The 20,525-nt window shown below is 28.3% G+C and overlaps 2 protein-coding genes across 2 annotated transcripts in view; one reads left to right on the top strand and one right to left on the bottom strand.

The window, feature by feature from the left end:
- Positions 1–687: 687 nt before the first annotated feature.
- LOC113367020 overlaps positions 688–20,525 on the bottom strand; it is a 31,579-nt gene continuing 11,741 nt past the window's right edge. Inside the window, exons 16-34 of the mRNA XM_026608650.1 lie at positions 18,050–18,185; positions 17,754–17,886; positions 17,574–17,674; positions 17,398–17,506; positions 17,034–17,311; positions 16,251–16,391; positions 15,973–16,166; positions 15,817–15,909; positions 15,570–15,697; positions 15,188–15,332; positions 14,942–15,089; positions 12,582–12,689; positions 12,270–12,495; positions 11,921–12,003; positions 11,714–11,832; positions 6,715–7,766; positions 3,251–6,570; positions 1,983–2,043; positions 688–969 (exon numbers count right to left, since the gene is read on the bottom strand). Coding sequence (XP_026464435.1) covers positions 3,359–6,570; positions 6,715–7,766; positions 11,714–11,832; positions 11,921–12,003; positions 12,270–12,495; positions 12,582–12,689; positions 14,942–15,089; positions 15,188–15,332; positions 15,570–15,697; positions 15,817–15,909; positions 15,973–16,166; positions 16,251–16,391; positions 17,034–17,311; positions 17,398–17,506; positions 17,574–17,674; positions 17,754–17,886; positions 18,050–18,185 — 6,406 coding nt within the window. The 3' untranslated portion in view covers positions 688–969; positions 1,983–2,043; positions 3,251–3,358. The remainder of the gene's footprint in view (positions 970–1,982; positions 2,044–3,250; positions 6,571–6,714; positions 7,767–11,713; positions 11,833–11,920; positions 12,004–12,269; positions 12,496–12,581; positions 12,690–14,941; positions 15,090–15,187; positions 15,333–15,569; positions 15,698–15,816; positions 15,910–15,972; positions 16,167–16,250; positions 16,392–17,033; positions 17,312–17,397; positions 17,507–17,573; positions 17,675–17,753; positions 17,887–18,049; positions 18,186–20,525) is intronic.
- LOC113368011 (leukocyte receptor cluster member 1 homolog) lies at positions 9,865–11,735 on the top strand. Its single transcript, XM_026609572.1, has 3 exons — positions 9,865–9,995; positions 10,624–10,723; positions 10,838–11,735. The coding sequence occupies exons 1-3, from the start codon at positions 9,973–9,975 to the stop codon at positions 11,600–11,602; spliced, it is 888 nt and encodes a 295-aa protein (XP_026465357.1). The 5' UTR covers positions 9,865–9,972; the 3' UTR covers positions 11,603–11,735.

Raw genomic sequence — 20,525 nt, forward strand, 5'->3', positions numbered from 1 at the left:
ATGTTTCATGTATGTATGTATATATTAATATATATATATATATATATATATATACATAATATTTCTCAACATTTACTAAAGCAAATTTTTCCTTTTTCGTAAATTACCAAACAAGAGCCATAAAAAATCATTTTTGCCAAGAGTTCCGTGCTTTGTCCTTTACATCTGGCAGACAGAAATCCATATCAGTGTGTTTAAGTCTTGTGTAGTCGTAACATCTACAAATATCTTCCAAAAAAATCGAGTGTTTTTAACAAAAAAATATTAGTGATATGGATATATAAATTATTACAGGTAAATAATTTTTGCTTCTCAATTTTATATAAAACCTTTTTTAGTTAAGTCTATTACTATCTATCCGGTACATAATCCATTCCTTTATAACAAAATTTTTTTCTAATTAATCTGTATTGACCATTGTTAATTAATGTTAATCAGTATTTTAAAAAACATTGTATTTGACAGAATAAACCTGATGATGGAACGTACCTAGTTCCGAAAACGTCGTATTAAACATCTTCAAAAAACAAATTGTTTTTTATTATTGGATTTACTGTTCGGAAAGAAACAATCAATATATTGAAAAAATCCAGGACTTATCTATTGAATATATATATATATATATATATATATATATATATACATAAATTCACATAAACATAAAATAAAATGATTTATGAGTACCTTTCATTTTTAAACGTGTATTGACAACCCACAATGGAGTGGTAACCATAACATTACAAGCACCAGCAACCATGCCTAAGAATAAATCTTTGAGAGCAGTTTGCTGATCATTGTGAAACAAACGTTTTAATCCATGGAATGTATAAAAGTATACAAAGTTAGAAGCACATAAACTCTTCAAGACAGGTATCATTCCTCTATACAATGTTTCAAAACCTTCATTTTCAATCAGTTTGTGCATCTTCGAGAAGGTCCCTTTAGACTCTATCTTCACAGATTCTTCTACTACAGCGTTAAAGAATGGAATATATTATAAGAATAGAACTTAATATTTGTATAGGCAAAAACTATATAATATGATATAGAGAGAAAAATCATTTGGCAATGCTATGTATATATATATATATATATATATATATATATATATATACGAGTATATATATATATATATATATATATATATATATATATATATATATATATGTAATGCTGATCAATATTAGAACATTTTTCATGACAATATGAAGTTTATATCAAATAATTCTCAACAAGTTAATAAATAAAAAATAGAAATTTATGTACTATATTAGAAACTCAATTAATCAGACTAATTGTTGTCAATAGGCATTTGGATTATCAAAAAACTGAATAATGGTATGTATGAAAAATAATGTTCAAAAGAAATTTCAAATTAACACTTACTTATGTACTAACTTACTTAATACTAAACTAGAGCATTAATCATGGAATAAAATATTTAACTACTTATGTAGGAATAATTTGCCCACAATATGAATTTGGTAACTTGCTTTAAGTAATAATGAAATAATTAAGTAATAAGTTCAATTTGGTATGAAATATTTGGTAATTGTCATTTGGCATAAGCAACTTTTTTTCTCCACTTCTGCTATATCATAAATTGGTCATATATAATATATTGGTTGCAGTTGGAAGTTCGGATAAGTGCAAATCCGTATAACTGAGGACCGGAAAAACGAGTTTCTACTGTATATTACAGTAGAAGTGTAAATTGTGACAATAAATAACAACACTGGTACTTCACCAATTTAAAAAACTAATAATCAAATTTTCACATGAAAGAATAATATTTTTGCATTGTTTTGCTCCAAGTCATAATTTTGGTATATGCAAATAATATGAATATATTGTATATAAATATATATATATATATATATATATACATTTACACATCTTCCAAAAGAGAATGTGATTAAGATTTAATTAGCAAGAAATACCTATAAGAAAAATTATATAAAAAAATTACTTTTTTTTCTTACATTGAAGCCTCGATCGCAAGGTATCTAAGGGGTAGAAAGTGGCCATAGCTACGACGCTCGCCTAGAAAATATATAATTCTATTAACTAAATATAAAACTTTTGTTTAATTTTCAGTATTTACCGAGGATCCAGCTAGCGCATGGACTAGATTTTCATAACTAAGCAAGTTTGATCTTTTTGGACCCATTGTTAAGAATGTTATTTAATTCTACTTATCTTTAAAATTACTATTTAATATAATAGACTTCTAACTAGACTAGAGGTCTGATTGACCTCTAATTAAAATCAATAAATATTATTGATTTCTTGTATTCTGGCGTGGCATTCAAAAAGCCAACTAACACTAAATTATGCTTAATAATTATAGACTTTTGAATTATCCGCACTTTAATCTTTGTACTATAATGAATTCATTCGAAACAGTAGATAACGTTTAACGTCGACAATGCATTGCACAATTTTATGTAAATTAGATTTATGCCAGATACCGATTATTATATTGTCTAGGGGCCGTACTGTTTCGATCATATTTTCAACTACTACTGACAGTTGTTGAGAGAGAACAAATTAAACGATAGATGGCAGAAGTCTTTTTGCCGTCTGGCGAATATATGATTATAGTAGAAGTTCCTTACTCGCGCTTCCTTCATTTGCGTTTTCGCTATTCGCTGCCAAAAAAAAATGGACTAAATTCCTATATTTGCAACTAAAAATTTCGTTATTCGCGGATTCCAATACGTATGGAATCCAAAATCCTTTGTAAATGCCGTCATTTTGAACTAGAAAAGAAATCTTTGACATAAAGCCCCCTTCGCGCTAGGTGTTTTAGGATATGTATAAGCCAATCGAATAAATACAACCTTATTTATTACTCAATGAATAAAACGTATTTTTAGTAAAAATTGACTCAAATTGAAATGAAATTCCCAGTCCATTGAATAAGATAAATTCTTTTCAATAGCTTTCACAAGTAATTACTTAAGTAATAGAAATGTGATATTTAATTTGGAAAATCTTAGCGAAGAATTAAAAATGAACTGTGCGATTTCTTCGTATAATTCGTATGATTCGTATATGGAAACTCTTACATTTAATAGGCAAATTATTTATTCTGAATATTTAGTATTATGTCTATTATTTTATTTTTATTTATTAGTATTTGATCTAATGAAAAAATGTGTATATATTTCATATCTTTTTAAAAGTAGTCTAATAGATTATCGAAATAAAGGTAAATAAAGAACCTTGATAAATGAATGATACTAACTTTGATAAGTGTGAAGATATACCTCTTGTTGCTGTTTTTGCAGCATACTGAATGTACTTCTTTTGGAGATAAGTCTCTTGAGCTTTAAGAGCTATCCTGCTACTGTGTCTAAAATTTTGTCATTTTATCTGTTCTTATTGTTCCGAGATTATTTCTCAGCCTTATGAGCACTCTGTTGTGGACTTCTTGTAGATCTGGGTTTTGTTCTTTTTCTATTCTCTTGGATAAGTTACTTGGATCAGGGACCGCATTCGTTGCTTCGCCTTCTTCATAAATCTTCTGTCCATCTAAGAAAGTAGACGGAGCTTTTCTAATCTTCTCACGTAATATATTAAGTATCTCAGAAGATGAGTGATTTTTGATAAGATTGTTTAAATAACTCTTTTTGTTTCCTGCATTATCAAAACAGAGATCATGCAATTTTTTAAAGGCAGAGCAAATTCTAGTTCCTATTCCAAATAATACCTCAGATAAACCTTTCGGCGTAAAATATTTTGTCTCAGCTAAGAAATGATTTAAATAATTTTCTTTACTAAAGCAAAAATTATGGAAACTTCTTAAAATAGAAGTGGCATTGTTTCCTGCCATGGATAGTATATTGGATAAATCATTTGGTTTAAATCCTACTATATAAAAATCACCTAGAACATGCGTTTTGTTTCCTGTCTCATCAAAACAAATATCATGAAAATCTTTTAAAGCAGAGCAAATATTAGATCTTGCTCCATGCAATATATTACACAAATTACTCAGTGTGAAACTTTCTTTCTCATCTAAAAAGTGATTTAAATACTTTTTTGTTTCTTCTGCAAAACAAAATTCATGAAATTGCTCTAAACTATCAACTGCTCCACTCAATATACTACATAAAGCACCAGGACTAAAATCTGTCTTGTAGAAATCATCTAAGAGTTTTGTTTTTTTTCTTTCCTTGGTAAAACAAACACCATGCAATCTTTTCAAAATAGAAGAAGCTTGAACTCCTGATCCAAATAGCATGGCTGATAAGTTACTTGGCCTAAAACCTGCATTATAGAAATCATCTAAAAGTTCTGTTTGTTCTCCTTTATTATTAAAACAGACATTATGTAATTTTTCAAAAGCATCTGGAGCTTTAGCTCCTGCTTTACTTAAAATGCCAGATAAGTTATGCAGTGTAAAACCTTTTTCCCCATCTTTTTTCTTAATAAAATGCTTTAAATGCTGTTTTTTATTTCCTTGCTCATCAAAAAAAGTATTATATAGTTCTTTAAAAGCTTCAGGAGCATTAGCTCTTGTTCTACTTAAAATACTTGACATATTAGTTAGATTTATTCCGTTTTTTTCTAGAGTTTTTAAATAGCGTGTTTTATTTCCTTGTTCATCAAACAACAGATCATATAAGTCTTTAAAAGCTTTGGGCGCATTAGCTCCTGCTCCACTTAAAATATTAGACATATTTATTGGATTTATACCATTTTCTTTCAGAGTTTTTAGATATTGTGTTTTATTTCCTTTTTCATCAAACAACAGATCATATAAGTCTTTAAAAGCTTTAGGAGCATTAGCTCCTGCTCCATTCAAAATGCTAGACATCCTAGTTAGATTTATTTCGTTTTTTTCTAGAGTTTTTAAATAATGTGTTTTCTTTCCATACTCATCAAAAAAAGTATTATATAGTTCTTTAAAAGCTTCAGGAGCATTAGCACCTGCTCCACCTAAAATACTAGACATAGTGGCTAAATTTATTCCTTCCGCTTCTAGAGTTGTTAAATATATTGTTTTATTTCCTTTCCTATCAAACCACAGATTATATAAGTCTTTAAAAGCTTTTACGGCATCAGATCTTGCTCGATGTAAAATACTGGATACATTTGTTAGATTTATTCCGTTTTTTTCTAGATTTTTTAAATATTCTGTTTTATTTCCTTTTTCATCAAACAACAGATCATATAACTCTTTAAAAGCCTTGGGAGCATTAGCTCCTGCTCCACTTAAAATACTGGATAGAGTAGCTAAATTTATTCCTTCTTCTTCCAGAGTTTTTAAATATATTTTTTTATTTCCTTCTGCATCAAACCATAGATCATATAAATCTTTAAAAGCTTTTGCAGCATTAGCTCCTACTTTGTTTAAAATACTGGACACAATAGCCAGATTTATTCCATTTTCTTCTAGAGTTTTTAAATATTGTGTTTTATTTCCTTCTGCGTCAAACCAAAAATGATATAAGTCTTTATAAGCTTTTGCAGCATTAGCGCCTACTCTGTTCAAAATACTGGTCATAGTGGCTAGATTTATTCCATTTTTTTTTAAAGTTTTTAAATATAGTGTTTCATTTCCTTCAGAATCAAACCAAAGATCATATAAGTCTTTAAAAGCTTTGGGAGCTTTAGACCCTGCTCCACCTAAAATACTGGACATGTTAGTTAGATTTATTCCGTTTTTCTCTAGAGTTTTTAAATATCGAGTACTATTTCCTTTTGCATCAAACCAAAGATCATATAAGTCTTTAAAAGCTTTTGCAGCATCAGCTCGTGCCCTATTCAAAATACTGGATACATTAGTTATGTTTATATTGTGTTCTTCTAGGGTTTTTAAATATTGTGTTTTATTTCCTACTGGATCAAACCAAAGATCATATAAATTTTTAAAAGCCATGGTAGCATTCGCACCTGCTCCACTTAAAATACTGGACATATTATTTAAATTTTTTCCTTTTGTTTTCAGAATTTCTAGCCTTTTTTCTTTAATTAAAAAATTTAAGAACTTATGAAATGCAGGTGTTCCTTTTTTACCAACCACACTCATAGCAAATTTAATTTCTTCATCAATGTTTTTATTTTCAATTTCCTGATAACTAGACCTATTATTTTTTATATCTTGCAAAAATTTTGCCATTATTTCTTTCGTGATATGACCATATTCATCAGATTCTGACCAACGTATGGCTACTTCATGTAGTTTCTCATAATCATATGGAACATCAGACTTACTTATCACATTTCTAATAACACTATTCAAATTTTCCCTATTTGGTTGATTAACTGCAAATATTAGTTTATCTAAAAATTTCGTTTTTATCTCTATTTCACAATCATCAGAAAGTCTTTCTTTCTCTTCTGCCTTCAGCAAAGAAAGTGGAAGTTTTAATAGCCTTAAAAGTTTCTGTCTTGTTGTATCTTCTTGCACAAATTGATAAAGAGCATTTCTATTTATACACGAACAATTTCTTAAAATTTTATACCTTTTTTTACGAATATCTACACTATCAAATTTTAAAGGATAAAAATCTTTAGATTGCCCTTTGTTTAATATTTTCTCTTCAGTAAGGTTTAGATCTGCATTTGTATAGATAATAAAATATTTTATATTCTTATGAAATTTTAACATTTCAACGAAAAGAGTAAAGTATTTATTAATAGAAAATGTATTCTTTTCTTCAAGACTTTTGGATGGAAATAACTGATCATAACCAATATTACTATCTGCAATATGAGCTTTTATGTAAGAAACTCTATCTTTATAATTAATAGTTATATTATTAGATGTATTATTGCCTTTTTCCTCAAAACTTATGGAAAGCATGTTTTTATTCAAGAACATATCATGCAAGAAGAGTATTAATAAATTGAATTCATATATAACTCCAGATATATAATTCTTAAGTTTTTTATTCTTTTCTGGAGATGTAAAATCACACAATATTTTTTCTTGTAATGCCATATAATCGCCTTGAACTATACTATTGTTTTTAATTTCCTTTTTAACAATATTATTCAATTCTTCTCTATTAGGCTGATTAACTGCAAGTACTAATTTATCTAAAAATGCTTCTTTTGTTTCTTTTTCAAACTCTTGAGAAAGTTTTCTCATTTTTATTGCTTTTCGCATAGCAGGAGAAAATTCTAATTGCTGTAAAAGATCTTCTTTTGTTGCCTCATCCTGCAAAAACTGATAAAAACCACTCCCTTGCATATTATCATTTGTAAACAGAAAGTCTTTTAAAATGTCACATTCCTCTATATTTATGCTAACAAATTTAAAAGGATGAAAACTTTTCAACCGTCTTTTTTTGAATTCCTTTTTACCTGTAATATCCAAGCCTGAATTAGTATAAATAATCAGATATTCAACATTATTTGATGAATTATCTGATTTAGAGATTAGATGTTTAACAAAACTACCAAAGTAACTATTAATAGAAGAACTTCGTCTTTCTTTAGTAAATAATTTAGCATAACTAATATCATTATATTTGGCTGCATTTTCAATTCGTATATGAAGAGACTTCTTTTCATAACGAATAACAATATTACTAAACATATCAATTTCAAAGTCCTCAAACACTAATGACAATGAAGGATATTTATGTTCATATGTAGACTTTCTAAGTGAGCATAGCACTGACAAATCTAACTGATACATCAATCCAATCAAATGATGAGGAATGTATTGCTTAGTTTGATAAGTATTATCCAATTCATTCTGTCTTGGTTTATCTTGTAAATCAGTAGGGTATTCTGAATCTGTATTGCTAGTAATATTTACATCAAAGTGTGGCCTCTTTGATGCTATAACATCTTTGTCAGTAATAGAATGCCAACGTTTCCTACTCGCTTTATGATTTTTCTTATGTAGATTCTTTGAATGACTACCTTGATCGGCTGAGGAATTTTCATTATCTTGTAATGGTGTAGAAATGTAAGATTTAGAAATATTGTTTAAATCTGAACTTATTACATTATTGTAAACTTCCTTTCTAGAAACTTTTATGCTTCTCTTTATATATTTTCCAATCTTTCTAAAAAGTGGTACTTCAGTAACATGTAATCCATTTATCTCTTCATCTCTCAGTTCTATAATCTTAACCTTAGCGCCATACATTTCAGATATCATTTTTCCTTCAACTTCAGGTCTTCTCCATACAATATATTTCAGAATTTTTATTTCCGAATCAGAGTTTCAATATCTTCTGTAGTAAATTCAATACACAGAATATATTTACAAAATTTTCCACCTTCTTCTTTTAAAGCTCTATCCAACCATGAACCTTTTTTTGATTGATTAAATTGTTGTGCATATTTGTTACAACTCCCTCAAAGACTTAACACTCAATCTGACCTCAATGTTTTAGCTTCTTTAATCTTTTAGCTATGAAATCAAAGAAACAATCTCCTTTGCGTTTAGCAGCTCCTATCTTAAAGCAATATCTTCCTTAGTGTCTCACAACATTAAGCTTCTTTGTTTCCTCTTCATTCTTTGTTCTGCATTTTTTATCTGACTGAAAATTAAAATAAGTTCTCTAGTAATAAAATCTTACTTTTTTAAAGAGCTCTTACTATTAGGTGATTTACAAACTCTTTATTCTCGCTTAACATATTGATTCACAAATTGTGAAACAATACTAAACTATTCACAAGATAGTAGAAAAAAATCAACAGAGTAAAGGTATCTTTTTATGATTTATAATATTATTTCAATAGGTAGTAAGGTATCACTTTACATATATTAGATATATATTTTAAAAAAATTTCATTAAATTAATAATATGGTAACTTTTGTTTAATTAAAAATAATACCAGTGAGAATAGTTTCTGTTGGAATGGATTAGTCTGTAGTGTGTTATTAGTCTATAATTAGTCATACGAACTTTTTTATATATACAGTAATACCCCTTTTAGCGCTGTTTCGGTTTAGCGATCCTTTATTTCAACCCCAGTTCTGAAGGGATAAATGAAGAAGATGTCAAAGAAATAATTCAAGAAGCAGCTCAGTCTTTCTATAGGTGAGCTCAAGGAATGAACTGAACAAGAAGAAAACAAAAATGTTGACAGCATTGATTCAGTGGAAAAACAAAAACAACTTTCAATGGTGTTTATAGAAAGGAGTTTGTCTACCATAACTGAAATTAAGTATCAATTCATTGATCCAAATTTTGACAGGAGGTCTAAAGTAAGGCGTGGGGTTAGCGATGCTCTATCCGTTTATGAAGAACTTTTAAGAGTACAACGCAAAAGAAAAAGAGAAACAACATTAGATGCTTTTGTCACAAAACGACAAAACACTGAAAACACGAAAGGCTAACTAATATGACTGACTTAGAATGTTAGTTGTTTTTTCAAGAATATTCGTTTTGTTATTTATATTTTATCTATTGCAAGAAATAATAATGTGGTACTAATTTGAGCTTTAAGAAATAAATGTTTGGTTTTATTTTCTGTAAAAATAACATACATTTTAAATTTAATACCAAACCAATTTCGTAGCCCCTAACCCCAATATTTCTATATGTAAAGATAACCTCGATTAGCGCTGTTTCCCGGGGTATTGCTGTATTTATTTTGCCACACGCTGAATCATCTACATATAATGCTACATACATGCTTTTGCTGATCTTACATAGGAACCATCAATTTGTTCAACTGCAATAATTTAAATCTTCTATTTTTGTGAACTTACTTTTACGCGGCTTAAAAATATACGACCTTTTTGCAATTTTGGGAAGAGTCAATAATTCAATTTTTTATAACACTAATCAGCGTGGTACTCTTTTTAGAAAATACTCGTTGACTCGTTAACTTATAAATTAATAAACTCTCCACTAGAATTAGCTTGTGATTGTTTATTCTGCATTCTGCTCGACAAAAGACGAATGACTTGAAGTTAACAGCTTGAGAAAATGACAAATGACAGTTCTGAGCCGTTCAGCACGAGCTGCGTTTTCTGTGTAACATCACAACATGAATATTCTGCCAAAGAAAAGGTGAATTAAATAAACTAACGAAAATACATGGTATTTTGTGCTTGTGAATATTACAAATAAGGAAGATTATCAAACTTTTTATGATATTGTCAAACTTATTTTTCTCCTAAAGACTAGCCGTAATGTTTTGGATCATTTGGATGAGCATCCGCTTAATATATGCATTTATGTGTATGTATTAAGTAATATCTAATATTTCTATTTAATGTGCTAATAATTTTTGAGAAGCACTGTTGTCCAACTGTATTTATTTAACAAAATGCAAATGTTTTGCTGCTCCTTCTCGCATTTCTTGTATATTTTAAGAATATAAATCTTCTTTACTCTTACTATGTAATGAAATGAATAGTATGTTATTTTTAAATGTGATTGGACTAATCTAAGGTCCTTAAAAGACCTGAGTAATGTAATAGAAAACTCAATAATTACATAAATATTTTTCTTGCTGTTATTTTGAATTTTTTTTAATCATAATCATATTGTTTGGCGCTTTGTATAGTTTTGGTGGTAGTTAAATTAAATGGCAATTTGAGTTATGTTTTAAGTCAAAATTTTGAATATTGATTTTAATTATGTTATTTTTTATATTGTATAAACATTTATTATTAAATATTTTATATGTTTGCAGATGGCATGTGAGAACCAAAGAAAATATTGCAAGAGTTCGCAGAGATGAGGCACAAGCCGCCGAGGAAGAAAAGGCTCGAATAGAAAGATCTAAACTTGCTGTAAGAAAATTGCTAATTTAAGTACTAATATTATACTGATTGTTCATTTGTATGTTATTAATAGTAGTTAAACTAATGTTAGTATTACAAAATTTAATTTAACATATTTCATAGGATCAAGAAGCCAGAACAGAATTACTGCGAAAACGTGCTAGAGAGACATTTAACACCCATGTAGATGATCATAAAAACTTGGAAGCATCTGAAACTCTGAATCATGTTAATTTCTTTTCTGATATAGAAAATGGTCAAGACTGTACTAAAAGAAAAAATGTGGATCACGAGAAAGAGATTAAAGAAGAGAAAGAAAAATATGAAAAACAAATTGGATATCTCACTTATTTAGGTCAGGATACAAATGAAGCATTAGGTAAGAAGAATTGGTATGATGTTTTGCCAGAAAGGAAACAAGCCAAAAATTCTGAGGAGAAAGGTATAGAGGTGGGATTAAAATTGAAACATTTTCATGATCCTTACCAAATCATAAAAAAATACAAAACATCAAATGGAAAAGCCGATGAAATTAATAGAGATATTTCAAGAAAAATTAAGCACAAATTGAAACACAGTAAAGTATCAAAAAAAGAAAGTAAAGTATCAAAATCATCTAAGCATAAGAAAAAACATAGTCGAAAAAAAAAAGAAACTCTTAATATTGTGACTCAAAAAAGTACTAAGATAGAGGAATTACGCAAAGCAAGGCTAAAAAGAGAAGCAGAAGAGCGTCTAAAAGCAGATATGTTATTAGGAAAAACTGAACCATCAAAATGTAAACCTAACATTATTGGGGAAACATCAGCAATCACACAAAAATATAATTCACAGTTTAATCCTGAATTTGCCAGACAAAATTATGCAGCATCGAACAAAATTGTATGAATTTGAGTCTTTAGCAATACTATACAAAAGAAAATATTTTAATTTGTATTACTAGTTATATATTATATAAATATCAGTCATAATATTGAGACTTCATACATTCACATGCACGCTTCTGCCGGAATTGTTACACCACCAGTATCTATAGCATCTTCTGAGTTATCATGATGTTGATGCCGCATCAAGAAATATTGCTGAGTATCATCATCCTCAGAGTCTCTACTTGATATCTATATTACATAAATATAATGAATATATATAAATATTATTTACAATAATAAATTTTGATTTAATGATTAAAAGGAGTTTTTATCAAACCTTTAACTTTAAGGATTTCGATTCACACTTCTCTCTTTGCCTGTAGATCAATTGTGATGTAGTATTACTATTCTTTTCTAGTTCTATAATAATTTGTTTTAGAATGATATTAATTATACAATATAATTAGGAATTTTATCTTAAATAATTAGTAATTTTTATGGTAATATAAAACTGTACTAAAATTGTACTAAATATAAATAAGCTTGGGCCAACTATGCACAAGGTCTTGGAAAACATTTATAAAACTCTAGAAATTAGAATGATAATAAATCAGGAATGTGCCAGATAGATTTACTTTAGTACTTTAATTCTGATTTTAGTTTTGATATTTTGAAACTATACTAACCTGGGTTAAAATTCCAAGCTGCTCTTTTATTTTTATCTTGCTCGATTAGTCCCCTTTCGTGATCAGATATGTGAGATTCATAAATGTTTTTATTAACAGTTTTGAATGAGCATTCTTTACAACAATAAACACCAGGTTTATCTTTGTGCTTTGTTTTCATGTGCATCTTGAATGCGCAGCTCTGAATTGCTGCGTAAGGACAGTATGAACATCTATATGGCCGAACCTAATATTTAAAAAAAAAAAAACAGTTATAAGGTGTAAAAATTTAATATACATATCAAATTTAAACTGAAATATTATTAAACTTACACCAGTATGCCGCATTAAATGTCTTCGTAATGTGTTATGATCGCTTGTTCTATAATCGCATTCAGTACAAGCATAGGGTTTTTCACCAGTATGTTGTCGAAGATGCATCTAAAAAAGTAACATTTTTGAAATACTGAAAAAATTTCAATGATATAAATTTTTTAAAATATCTAAATAGATCACTATTGTATTCATTTTATCAAATAAAATATAAATCATTGATTATCAACATCTTATCAAAATAGTTGGTATTTTGCCTTGAGGCAAGTTACATGAACTTCCCAATATGTGTAAATAATCGAAATAATCAATAAAAAATAAAAAATTAATTTTTGAGTGATTAAATGTATTCTGAGTGCATTTATCACACATAATTAAAAACGATTGAACACATTAACTCGGAGTATTTTCTAAAAGCAAATTTTCAAAATTCAACAATTTTTATAATTGATCCAGTTTCCATAGGACTTTAATGGTTTAGTATGTTCATTAAGACCAAGTACTCTATCGTTATACCAAGTAAATCGTCTAACTTTAATTTTAACAAATATCAAAAAAATCTACTCATTTTCTCAAACTTTGATGAATTTTTAAAATTAAACTACCCGTCGTAAGGCCGTAATATTTCAGTTCTATAACACCATGATATATATCACCAAAAAAGTTCCATAAAAATCGGCTTAATTTTATTTTTCATCAGTTAATTACACGAAAACGGCTCGGTAGATTCTCATCTGAAACTAAATAGTATTGTTAGTATCAATCCCAATTAAAATGATTAGAACAGTTTTTTATTTTTTAAAATCGATTCGGTAGTACGTGCTTAAATGTGGACGAAAAGTTTAACACTTTTTTATAAATTATAAAAAAACGGCTCGGCAGATCGCCGCACAAAACTGGCAAAAAATAGCCCTCCTCATCGAGATATTACATCGAATGGCTTTTAAATTTATGAAATCGGTCCAGCCGTTTTTTGAGAGAACGTCGATTTACGGCAAAAAATCTGTTCACATACACGCACACATACTTTTACCAAATTTGGTCTCATTCGATTAAGAATGACTTGAAACGTCGAGGAAACATAATATTAGCTAATCGGATTTTTTTATGAAAACAAACTTCTCCTTCGGGAAGTTAATAAATTGTTAAGTGCACATGAATTTTAAATTTTGTGTTTTGTCGACATTTCTCTGAATTTCAAAAATTAAAAAGCGATTTCATAAAATTTGATAAGGGCTCAATTTAATATAAAAAATTTTGCGAACAATTTCAAACAAAATTTTGAAGCTATTTCAAAAACCGTTGGAAAGATATAAATAAATTGCAAAAATTAATTTTTAGCAAAGATCAACCAGGCCATTCCAACGTAATTAGCGCATTTTAAGTTATAATTATTCATTCACGATTTCTCAGAACATCCTAATCCGTTTTGAGCTGAAAGTTTATTGTGCTGATTAATTTTTGAAAAATTTCAGTGAAACCGTTTCTTCATATAATTTATCTTGCACATTTTCTCAAACTATTATACTTAAAAAAAATTGAGAACCTTTCAAAAGATATAGGTTTAATATAACTTTGTTTTTGTATGATTATTTAATGTCTATTTAGTAGTTTGAGATTCTCATTAGCATTTTTAATCTTGTATAGAAATTTCTTCTTTTTAGCATTTTCAAAATATTAAAAGTTGTTTTTACTTATTATTCAAATTATTAATTGTTCTGAGTATTCAGAAATTCATACAATTTTCTTGAAGGCAAAATACCACCCATACTCAATGCTAATTTTGACTTTTCAGTTCAATAAACGTAAAAATTTTTCATATAAGAAAAAATAAATTAATAGAACTGAATATTAAAAACATAAAATATTAACTACAAGAAAATTATACAACATTTTTGATACACTTTTTTTTGCTTTAATATACTACAACCGTTCATGTGTAAATTAGTGCTTTAATTTATTGCATATTTAAATTGAAATGTGTAATTTGTAATGAATTTGGTTAATGAATATATGAAAAAAACTTGTTATAGGAACCATGTGGTATCTTAAATTTATTTTTATAAAAGAAGTTTACTCTAAAAGAATGTTTATGTATTTAAAATGCATTTCACAAGTATGTTTGTCAAATGGCAATTTGTGTACTCTGCCTTGATTCTGAATTCAGTGTTCAGCAACTTATTTGAATCAAACAAAGAAAAATTTAATGAAAGTACTGAAGAACTATCAGCAATTAGGTACAAACATTTTTAACTTCATTGGCACAATTTTACATAAAGAAAATAATTTGGAAAAGGACTGTCTGAGATATTGACTGCTAAAATCATTAACATTTAAAAACAATTATGAGTTGCACATACCTGCAGCATTGCCTTTCTAGTGCATGAATGCCCACAAACATTGCATATGAACGGTCTTATTTTACTATGGATCGCTTGTATATGCTTTTTCAAACACTTTGAATTTGCAAAAGATTTTAAACAAATTTCACACTTTTTTGAGGTATACCTGTAAATGCACATAAAATAATATTTAATTGTATTATCAAGAAAACTAAAGTATATATAAATGAAGTAGTATTTGATGACATTATCGACATTAAATACCATCTTTGAATTTGTGTTTTTCTCCTTGCTAAGTGAAGAACTTTATGATTATGTAATTGGCCAGATTGTTTAAATGCTTTGCCACATTCTCCACAAATAAAACTTTTTGATAAACCATGAATTTTCATGTGGTGACTCAATTTCACTGTAAATGTTGAGAATAAAACATTACATATCTAATACTCTAAATATTCATTAATTTATCAAATTTTGATGATTTAAGTTATTCAAAGTATTCTTTAAAAAGAAGTATTTAGAGCCTATTATAACTAAAAAAAAAACTCTTTTGTAAAACATTTCAATATCGCTTTCTTCAGTATTGTAATGCTCATAATGATTTTTCTGAATGCTGTTAAATAAAATTATAAAAATTTTGGATCACCTGTTGTTGGAGTTTTATATTCATAACAAATCGGACATGTCAGCATATCAATATCTAATAAATGCATACGCCACAAATGCACTGAACAAGTTCTCCAATTTATAAAATCTTCATTACATTCAAAACAACTGTAAGAATTATGTTAAATTATATATAAATATATATATATATATATATATATATATATATATATATGTATATATATATATATATAATTCTGTACTGCCAAATATATGAAGATAATTACCAAAATAATTTCGATGAACTCTTGTGACATTTTGAATGTTTCTCCAAACTATCACTATCTTTAAAACGATATGGACAGTTATTAATTATGCATCTGTAATTAACTCAAATTATTGATCTCAAATTTCATTTCATTTATAAAATAGTTGCTACTTACTTATTTTGCCAATCCGACATCAATGCAGCTTTTAAGTCTTTCAAGCTATTAATCAACATCCAATGTGATTCCTTCATATCCTCTATATTTGCTTCATCTGATTTATTTGGTACACAAATTTCAGTAGATAATTGTTTGTTATCAAAGTCAGATGAAATATCAGAATCAGAAATCTTTCGAGTTAGTTTGTGGTCCTACAACCAAAATGAGGCAAATATTTCACATATTCTTTTATTTATTCTAAAATTGCTTGACAGCATTGAACAATATAATAATACCTTAATCATATGTGATTTACACTCATCAATGCTTCCATAGCCTCGTGAACATTGTCCACACATATAAAGTAATTGTTCTGATTTAACTTCTATTTCATCAAAATTGTATGTATTATTTTCAATATCTGAATAACCTTCTTTCTGTAGGGTAAAATATTATTATTTCTATTACATAACATAGAATGAAATAAATATACGAGAATGTTTTTTACTTCAGCATAAAGCAAAAAATAAATAATAATTTGAACAAAAAATAAATGGCCACAAAAAATTTCATGTAAAAAAAATAGGACCATAAAGAGTAAATGGAATTCTAAGACATATTAATATGCATTGCAAATGCCAGCCTAATATCAAATTGATTTCATTTAAATTGGTCAGCTGATTTCTATAGTGTATAAAGTTCATAAAGGACTTTTTGGTTGAATGAAAAGAAGTGCAAGAATTCTTAAGTGTCTACTTTTTGCATGACTGATGACTGAAGATCAGAAATTTGTACAATGATAAAGCTTACCTATCATTTGTCGTAGGTCTTAAAGAAGAGAATTAAAGAAAAAATATGATTGATAGTTTCTTTAAAAATTCAGAAGCTAAAAGGGCAAAAAAAAAAAGAAGCAGTACCACTCTGATAATAACTTATTTCGTAAATAGCTAATATTTTTTAAATGTTTTAATTCTATGTAAAAAAATTAAATGTAAAATTTCATTTTAATGTACTTGTATGGAAAAACGCGTCTCACATAGCAAACTTTCATACTATTTCTAGCAAAAATTGAATAATACCTTAACTTTTGTTGCTGATATTTCTGTATGTTCTGTTTTATAATGATCTATTAACAACTGTTTATCTTGCACAGTAAAGCAACATTTCCTGCATTTATAAGCTTGGACTACATCGGCCATATCATTAATTTCACCTTCAAAAATTGGTTGACACTCATAGTCACTTCTAAAACCATCAAATGTAGCTAGTGTTGTATTAGGATCAGCTTCATTTGCATCTGATGTACTATCAGTATTTAAAAGTATTTTAACTTGCGAGCAATGAGCATCATTATGGTCTACATCAGAAACAATATAATTAATTTTATCCATTTTGTGTTATACTATTTAATTAATATGGAATTCTAATCTTTACTTAACCTACCTACAGTAGGAACTAATTTAAATCCATATTGCATGCCATTTAAGCTTATTGTGTATCTTGTGTCAAAATCCTTATTTGGTTTAGCATGCAGTTCACAATCAGCATCTTCCTGCAAAACACAAGAAATTAAGAATGCAGCATTTACTAGTTACATTGTAATACTCCATTAAATTCACCTCAACTAAATATTCAATGTTTTGAATTTCATCGGATTCACCATTTGACAACGATTGTGGGTGAAGAACATCTAACGCATGAATATTTATTGTGCTTTCGCCTATAAAATAATATACAAAATTAAACACCAATACAAAAATGCATTTAAATTTATAACCATGAGTTAGCTAATAAAGCACCTGTTGAATAAATAGGTAAAGCCCATGATGTTTCTTCAGGAATGGTTTTATCGACAGTGTCTATAATTTCAGTTCCATCCTCAATACTTGAAAGGTCTTCGCATTGTACTTGTTGGGCTTGGTTAACTAAAGACTGAAATTACCATAAGAATTTATTATGAAATATACAATTAAGTATATTACAAGTATTAACTCTATATATTATATTAAATGCTATAAAGCAAAATATATGCTTTAATAAACAAATAACCAAATAATGCAGTTATTTATCGCAATGCAATTTTAATATATTTCACCTGCAGTTGATTTTGTAGATATTCTGTTTGAAAATCTGACGAATCTCCATTTGTAGAAGTGCCAAATGGCAGGGCCAATGCATATAATTGTTGATTGTTATCACCACATAGCAGTTCTAGAACATTAGTCATTATTCTAAAAAATAATTGAAATTTTAATACATAATAAATTTAAATTAAATTAAAATAGGTGTATAAAGGGAGTTCTATCTTAAAAAAACTTAATTCATTGAATAACTGTACTCATAAAGCGAAAACCTAGTTATGCTAAACAAATGTTACCACGATCTATATACTTGGCTACTAATTATATGAAAAAACATTATCTATGTGCTTGTTAGAAAAATTATTCATTGAAAGGTGTACTTGTTATAAAAGATTTTGAAATCTTGAAAATGAAAGTTTCAAATTAATTCATTAAAATGGTTTTGATCATAATTAATCATTTATAATTTAGCCTATGATAATATAATTTTTATTCAATCGCAATAATATTAGTTAGAAGTGAGGTTATATGTTTGTTTAATTAATTTATTGAATGCAATATTTTATTAAAATACTATAGTGTGACATGAGCATAATCATATCCAAAGTCTTACCTTGAAAACTATTTAGAAATTCAGTAAAACAAATTAATTTGGTATAAATGTCAAGTTCACTTGAAATTTTTACAATAACATCGTGATATAATTAATACGTACTACATATTATACATCAATTACTATATTTCTAACACATAATAATGTCAATTACTTCATATTTGACATAAATAATTTAGGTTTAATTAAATTTTAATTTTAAATAATAAAATTGGCAATTTGCAATGTTTTCATGATTGCCAACTGAAAAATAACATCATGAAATCGAAAGCCCGGTGCTTTCGGCATGTTAGCTTCGGCTTTGTTTGACAGTTTAGTTTACAAGCTTTTTGTTTAAGGAGATTGTTGTTCGGAGGGCATTCAAATCTTCATGTAAGAATAAATAACGGACTGATTTTGTTGAGGAATTGAAGTACATTACGGCATTAGTGCGTAGATAAAATCCGAGTTATAAAACGGTAACGAAGTACTTACTTTTTACGCCAATTTTAAAGTGCATAACCAATATAATAGAACAATGGCGAAGATATTTCGCGCGGTATGTGTATCCACTATTGATAATTCGCATAATTTTAAACCAAAGTTCGAATTCCCAGTTAATATATTAACTGATTATGATCCACAAGGGTTAAGTGTTAAAATACTACGAGCCGATGATACTTCACATGTAGGAGATTACGTTGTTGAATTTCCTGTGACAAATAGCAGTGAATGTTCCCGAATTTCGAAATTAGGATACGTTTTTAATATTGACAATGAAACTCTGCATTTTAAATTTTCCAATGAAAATGACGCGCGGGAATTTCATTGCAAAGTCACGAAGGCAAAATCAGGCAAGCATACTTCTATATTTTCTGATAGAACAGAGGATTCTTCAGCCCTGCAGTATTTTCAGTTTTATGGTTATCTGAGCCAACAACAAAACATGATGCAAGATTTTGTGAGAACTAGTACGTACCAGCAAGCAGTATTAAAAAATTTGAGCGACTTTGAAGGAAAAATAGTCTTAGATGTTGGAGCCGGTTCAGGAATACTTTCTTTCTTTGCAGCTCAAGCAGGTGCAAAATGTATATATGCTGTGGAAGCGAGTAATATGGCTACTCACACACAACATTTAGTAGCGGCTAATAATATGTCAGATCGCATAATAGTTATAGCTGGTAAAATAGAAGAAATTGATCTACCACAAATGGTCGATGTAATAATATCTGAGCCAATGGGGTACATGTTGTATAATGAAAGAATGTTAGAAACATATATACATGCTAAAAAATGGCTCAAACCGGGAGGAAAAATGTTTCCTTCTAGGGGAGATTTACATATAGCCCCATTCACAGATGAAACATTATACATGGAGCAATATAATAAGGCAAATTTTTGGTTTCAGTCTAGTTTTCATGGAGTTGATTTAAGTTCAATGAGAAATGCAGCTATGAAAGAATATTTTCGTCAACCGATAGTTGATACCTTCGATGTTAGAATATGTATGAGTAAATCTGTGCGCCATGTGGTGGATTTTCTGGAAGCAAATGAGTCTGACTTACACAGAATTGAAGTACCTTTTGATTTTCATCTATTAGAAACGGGCCCCTGCCATGGTCTTGCATTCTGGTTTGATGTTGCATTCAATGGATCTACACAACAAATTTGGCTAAGTACAGCTCCCACGGAACCTCTCACCCATTGGTACCAAGTCCGCTGTCTTTTAGAAAATCCTATATTTGTTAAACAAGGCCAGCTTCTGACTGGTAGAGTTTTACTTGTGGCTAATAAGCGTCAGAGTTACGATGTTACTATGGATTTAACAGTAGAAGGAACCACAATTACATCGAGCAATACTTAGAACTACTAAAAAATCCATATTTCAGATATACAGG

The sequence above is a fragment of the Ctenocephalides felis genome, unplaced genomic scaffold (assembly GCF_003426905.1).
Source record: "Ctenocephalides felis isolate EL2017-DRISC unplaced genomic scaffold, ASM342690v1 CF-g0.4_SCAFFOLD_01170, whole genome shotgun sequence".
In the NCBI taxonomy this organism is placed as follows: Eukaryota; Metazoa; Arthropoda; class Insecta; order Siphonaptera; family Pulicidae; genus Ctenocephalides; species Ctenocephalides felis.

Coding starts and splice junctions, on each gene's coding strand:
- LOC113368011 (XM_026609572.1), top strand. CDS start 9,973: ATGAATATTCTGCCAAAGAAAAG. Junction 9,996..10,623: donor AATATTCTGCCAAAGAAAAG/GTGAATTAAATA, acceptor ATATGTTTGCAG/ATGGCATGTGAGAACCAAAG. Junction 10,724..10,837: donor TAGAAAGATCTAAACTTGCT/GTAAGAAAATTG, acceptor CATATTTCATAG/GATCAAGAAGCCAGAACAGA.